Source organism: Pyxicephalus adspersus, chromosome 4 (assembly GCF_032062135.1).
Source record: "Pyxicephalus adspersus chromosome 4, UCB_Pads_2.0, whole genome shotgun sequence".
Lineage (NCBI taxonomy): Eukaryota > Metazoa > Chordata > Amphibia > Anura > Pyxicephalidae > Pyxicephalus > Pyxicephalus adspersus.
The window spans coordinates 33905897-33912603 of record NC_092861.1 but is presented as its reverse complement, the minus strand read 5'-3'; the positions used below and the strand labels follow the sequence as shown (position 1 = coordinate 33912603).

The window sequence follows — 6707 nt, the reverse complement described above, 5'->3', positions numbered from 1 at the left end:
GTTTCCCTGTTCCAGTGTCAACTGAGCAGTCCAACCTCCCCCATTTAAATGAAAGAGAGATTCTGGAAACATTTTTTGCATTTGGCACCACATGGCTTAAGCTGCATTAAAACATGATTGCAGTTCCCACCACTTTTGTTGTTTGAGGATTAGCACTGCAGCTGTGCACAAATCTGGTTACCTGTTGGCAGTTTGCTGTGCCCAGACAACACAGCAGCAGTTTGCGGGCACCTAGGGGCTGCCAACCACACAGTTTGGCACTGCAGGCATAAAAGGGCTCTAAATGTTTGATTTTTTCTAACGTTCTACATTTTGACAGCAGTCGCCAAAACAGAAAACAAGAGAAAGTCTTCCCAAAGGGGGTCAAACAAATAGCTAAAATGGTGTGCAACATCCAGGAATCAGGCAAATTTCATCTCACTATAGGGTTCTCCCCAGGCACTTTTAGCTAGGCACACCACCCGGCACTTTTCAGCACCCACCCGGCTGTTTTTGGGTGGTTACCAAAGAGTTTTTCACAATACAGGGGGTGCCACCCACCTAAAATTTCTTCCCACCCGGCTTTAAAAAAATTTCTCGGTTGAGCACTGCACTAGAATATAGATGCTGATAGGTAATCGCATAAGTTGCTAAGGGTTGTGGTACTGTAGATGGTGCTTCCCTATTCTATATGCTAATATTCGGCTGATATTTAGTGTTTATAATGAGTAGACAATAGTGCAAATAGCAGTTTACCCCCATACATGTTGCATCCTATTTTCTAACCAGTCCTTTAAAATGTTAGAACAGATTTGTTTAGCACCTACCGGTAATTTTCTTGTTTTAGGTACAATATTCAGGACAGATCATTTTTTCTGTTACATTTTATTATTTATTATGTACAAAGTGGTGCAGTATTACCTTTCACTGTATCTGCAATATGATTGCCCCCCTAGTATATTATTCACAACCCAAGATGAAAGAACTGTATATCCATCAGTGTAGTATGTCTTTGTTTCCTCCTAAATGAAGCTGATTTCCTATCATCTGTGTTAACGTGTTTTTTTTCTGATGTTGCTGCATTGCAGGGGATGAGCTGGAGTACATGAGACCAGCGGTATACAGAAACATTGCCCGACAGCTGAACATCTCCCTCTCTTCGGAGACTGTTCTGTCTGACGCTTTCCTGGCGGTTGCTGCAGAGATATTCACAGCAGGTATTACAAAGTATAAAGTCCTTTTCTCTTTCACATTCAGTACAGGCAGCTAATGAGCAGAATACACATAATACTGGACAGCATTTGTTATGTATATAAAAAGATTCACTACTGGGTATTAAAGAGCACCAACATTCTTTATATTATAAATGGACAATGCTTAGGTGAAAAGCCATAAATAAATTCCATTCATGGCTCACTTGTAGGCAAAAGCCAGAGTTAATGATTTTTTAGCCTGTGTTTTATTGCTTTGCCTGCATATGTAATTTTACAGTTCTGAATATGCATGGTGGTGGACCTTAAGGCTAATTAAACCTACTTCAAGTCTTAAAGCCAAATTGAAATCTCATATCTCCTTTATATTTTCATAGTCCTGTTCTCTGACATGATTTAAGTTGATATAAACTGATTTTCGTTTGGAACTGCCAAACAATACCTGAGTAATAGTAACACCCCGTCTAATTACAAATATACTTTCAGGGATCAGTAATGAGTACTGAGTGCACTGGGTCTACTTCTGGTGCCATGTGGACTAAACAGACACATTGGGCCTGATTTATTAAAGCTCTCCAAGGACGGAGAGGATACACTTTCATCAGTGAACCTGGGTGATCAAGCAAACCTGGAATGGATCTGGTTGACAAATAACAAATTACTTTCACTGAATGAAATTCATTCCAGGTTTGCTGGATCACCCAGCTTCACTGATGAAAATGTATCCTCTCCAGCCTTGGAGAGTTTTAATTAATCAAGCAGATTAAGACAACCCACACAACAATATAATAGGAAAGTAAAAGACTAAGAACATTGAGGTTGTTAATAATTAGGCAAGTTTCTTTTAGTTGATATAGTTTTATATTAAACTAGGAACAGTGTTATGGGAACCTGACCATGCGATCAGTTTAATGGGGTTTCTTGTAATTGGTACAAGCAGTAGTAAACTTAATTGCCTCCTTAATTACATTATCATGGAATTTGATCTGCAGTATGAGCACAGTGGCAAGTTACAGAGTCCTTGCTTATAACATTCAGAGAACATTTTATGTGAGGACATCAATTAGCAGCAGACATAAGTTACTGTTCCCAAACTGAAGCACATAATAAGGAAGAGCTATTCCTGCCCAAAAACATTGGTGGTACAAGTGTACAGGAATAATGATTGGCTTCTAGACCTGGGAACTATCACACGGGAGGAGGTCACATGGTCATCCATACCCGGAAGTACCAGATATTGCCACCATACAGAGATCTGAGCTCTACACTACAAGGAGTGTGTGTCTTACTGTATAGAGCCCAAACAAAAAGCTACCAGGAGCCAAGGCTTTATTTTTTTTTACAAAGAAGACATTGCATGTGGTACACATACTGATGGCAGTAAAAATACTGATATTTATACAAAGCCCTTAGATCACCTAGTATTTATAGAAAAAATGTATCAGCCTTCAAAGTTTCTCATTACAAAATATTAAATAAAACTGTAGCATTTGTGCTGATTTCAAAGTTCCTCCTATGTTTCTGCAGGTATCACATGGGGAAAAGTGGTGTCTCTATATGCAGTAGCTGCAGGCCTTGCAATGGACTGTGTGAAGCAATCTCAGCCAGCACTTGTGCTGACCATCGTGGACTGCGTGGGAGAATTTGTGCGAACAACCCTGGTCACGTGGCTGAAGAGGAGAGGAGGATGGGTAAAGTACAGATTTCTAAAATTCTATCTGTCACAAACAATTTTTGTTAGAAAGGTTTGATTGAAGCAGCCAAAACCATGAGCTCTGTTCTTGCTCCAGATCTGTAAATCTGAATCTATTCAGTCCACGTCTAGTATACACATGAGCCAGGCAATACCAGCTTCCATCAGAACCCCTTCAAATGTTTTATGCTGTAAAGCCTCCTAGAATAATTTTATTGGCTGCCATTGCTCAACTTTCTTGGATCTGCACTGCAAGAGCTAAATGCTAAATGGGGGATAGGAAAAATGTAAAACAACTACCTTTTAACTCCTGTAGGTTTTCTCCTCACTACCTAACCAGTTGTAGTTTTCAGTCATCATCATGTATGTTGCATTGTTCCTGCATTGTACGTATAGATACCAAGGGCTGCCCTAAAGCAAAATAATGCATATTAACACATTTTACATAAAATTCATGTGAATCATGGTATACTGACCATCAGAACAATAGGAAGCTATTTCTGCATGGTAAAATACTCTAAATACTAAAAAAAAAGATGAAAACACTATGTGAGCCTTTTAGATTTTTTTTGTATTTCTTAAGTATTCTAGTTATGAGAATTGTAGTCAACATAATATCGTACTAAAAACTAATGTATTAAGTGAACCTGTGCTTAGCCTACATAGAATAGAAGAATAGAACTGCTTTAGTGCCAGTGCCACTCTCTTCACATACTTACCATCTCTTTGCTCTATTTGTACATCAGGGGAAAGAAAGGTCCATGTAAACTTGTTCTAATATACAAGTGATCACCAACTATCTCATGTGTATAAGAACAATACAGAAAACCATGTAATTTTTCTTGTCATAGAATCTGTGAATTGAAGCTGATGTGTGCTTCTTTTTCTATTTTTCTATTTCTGGGATAATGACAATAGGTAAAGGGGTTTTTACACAGAGTTTCACAGCTGCTATCCATGGATTGTATGAGAGCTGTGACAAAAGAGTGAAATCAGTAGATAACAGCAGCCTCTATTCACAGGTACTGAGTTGGATAGATGGTTAGCTAAATAGGAATGTGAAAGGTTAAGGATTTCAGGATTTTTCCCTTATGAACAGTTGGCTAGTTCATTCCAAGAGACAACACAGTATAGTAAAAAAAATAGAGGAAAACACCAGAAAGCACTACAGTTTGTAATTGCAGTGGATTGTCCACTATTCAGACTGTTGTTCTTTATTTCTTATCATTACACAGTGATTTATGTTCCTTTTTTTAAATACAGTAAAGGCTGTTTTTATATTCATGGGGTTAACTATTAAAATATGTTTCTTCACTATAATTAGTATTCTGGTTTGCATATTTTAGTTATTGAGGTCTTTATTAATCACATTATTTGAGCAACAAGGATATCTGCAACCTGTTAATCCAGACTGTATCGCTGTCTTGCTATTACTTTTCCTAAGACTTAAGCTTATGGAAAACAGCATCAGACCATATTTTAATAATGAACTCAGAGTTTAGATATCTTGTAAGCCGGATTAAAGGGAATGTGACGCAGTTTAAATACCAGGAATTCGCTGGTAAAACAATTCCGGTCTCTGGTTTTCTTTCTTGATAATGTTAAGATTACTTGGCTTCTTTTACTGCAGTAAGGTCATTTTGGGATCAGTGTAAGCAGCCCATAGATAGCCAAAAATACTTCACAAAATATAACAAGAAATTCCCTGTTGAACCAATTTACAGTATTATGAACAGAAAAATATAAATAAAGCTTGGAGTTAATCAGATACATGAGTATCAAAGCTGTCATTAAAACCTGAGTTACACAATTACATCTGAAGCTGACTTGTTGCTCGGGAAACATGAAAACCTTTCTTTGCTCATAATTTGTATCAAAAGTTGCATTATGCTCCATTACATAATACATTGCTTTCATTATGTTTGCTATTTGGTTTTATCTGAATGTCTAGAATCTGGAAACAGATTTAAACCGTCACAAAAAACCACAAATTGCGTGACCAGTTCATGGCAAACTTGTATTACAAATACACTGACTGCAGTGGCCGTTTCTTTTCTTTTTAAAGTCAGGTATTTATGAGATATTGCATCCGTAAAGAATACTTGTAGGGTATGAAGTAAAAAAAAAAAACTAGCATCAGAGATCTTTTCATGTTAATTACATGCATGCAAATATGTGTAGGTGAATTCCTGGCAGGTGTCTCTGGGGTGTCAGTTCTCTTCCCTACAATATCATTTGGTTTTCTCATTACACCTATTGTCTTGAGATGCCGGCTTCAAAATGACTCAGTAAATCCTCATTCATGTGGCTGTGTTTGTGAATTTCTGACACATATAAGTCACCACTAGTCTTTCACCTTGTGATGTGCTACCAATGTTACAATGGGTAAAGGAGACTAATGAAATTCTTGATGACACCTGCAGCACATTGATTATCTCAACCCATGGTAAGCCACCTGCCTAAAGTTCAAGGACTGCGTTTAATTGATTAAAGGTGGAGCTTTTTAATAAATATACTGTTGCAGTGACATGTCAAGAATGTATTGGTCCAATGTAATGCTCTAAGGGCAGCTCTTGTCTGCTTGATCTGTGCCTAACTTTTTGGCTTCTAACTGAATATACAGCTGCACATTAATAAAGTATTTTTGCCAGCAGGATTAAGTCTGAATGCATTTCCCTCTTTAAATTACAGACAGATGTAACCAAATGTGTGGTCACTTCAGAATCAAGCCTGCGATCCCATTGGTTGGTCTCCAGCGCCTACAACTTAGGACACTTCCTAAAGGCAGTGATATTTTTTCTGCTTCGTGAACGGTAACCTTCTATGGCAGCTGCATGTCCATGACAAAAACAATTTGAAGTATCAGTGACAAGTCAGTGGGCAGACATTGCTTTTCTTCATTTCCTGTGGCCGGGCCCAAGCTGTTCTTCAACGAATTCTCCACGGAACGTCTGTGATAACATGAAATAGATTTGGCCCAGATTCTGCTTTATAAATCAAGATCAACCCATACTGTGCTATTTCCCTCGTCTCCAGCACATCAGAGACTTTCCTGCAGTCGGGCTGAGCGTACAGCTTCCTCTGATTCATACTTTTATGATCTCACCAGACTGTTCTGTGGTTATACCAGAGTTTATGAATATTTCTACACTGCAGCGTGGTATATATATGAACATTAGTTAGTGTTACATGAACACAGTCAGTATTAAAGAAGATATATACAACATTCGGTAAAAACATAACTTCTATTGTTACATTTTTATATACAGTATATGTGAATTATCATGAGTGAAAGGAGTCTGCTATAGTTGTTCTTCAAAGTCTACATGTTACATACCTGTCATTTTAAAATGGGTTTGGTTTGAAAAGTCGTTGACCAAGTTTAGCCTTTTAAAAGCTTCATCAATTGTAGAACAGAGGAAAGGAAAACAGAAACCCCTGGGGCAACAATCACAAAGTTCACCTCACAGAGGAAAAACAACTTCTTTCAGATCTCACATCTGCCTGACATTGACTATATTTCATATTTTCATAAAACTTGTGGAAGAGAAAAGGGTGAGTGTACTAAAAAGGTAATCATCTAAAGCAGTGTTTCTCAACAAGTGTTCCTCCTGAAATTGATAGGGGTTCCTTGAGTGAATAGCAATTTGTGACTCCCAGATCAGTTTAAGTGACATCAGTTTTTTGGGGCTGTCTATAGGAGGGACATTATTCCGGCTGACCACCACACTGATGTAATGTGAGCCGTAATTATAAAAGGGGTTCCTAGAAGGTATTTCAAGGGTTCCCCATGTTGACAAGGTGGAGGAATACTGCTCTAAATG

General features: G+C 37.9%; 1 protein-coding gene across 1 annotated transcript in view; it reads left to right on the top strand.

The window, feature by feature from the left end:
- The window catches only part of BOK (BCL2 family apoptosis regulator BOK), a 10001-nt gene extending 3965 nt beyond the window's left edge, over positions 1-6036 (top strand). The window contains exons 2-4 of the mRNA XM_072407821.1: positions 1068-1196; positions 2718-2881; positions 5575-6036. Coding sequence (XP_072263922.1) covers positions 1068-1196; positions 2718-2881; positions 5575-5700 — 419 coding nt within the window. The 3' untranslated portion in view covers positions 5701-6036. The remainder of the gene's footprint in view (positions 1-1067; positions 1197-2717; positions 2882-5574) is intronic.
- The last annotated feature ends 671 nt before the right edge of the window (positions 6037-6707 follow it).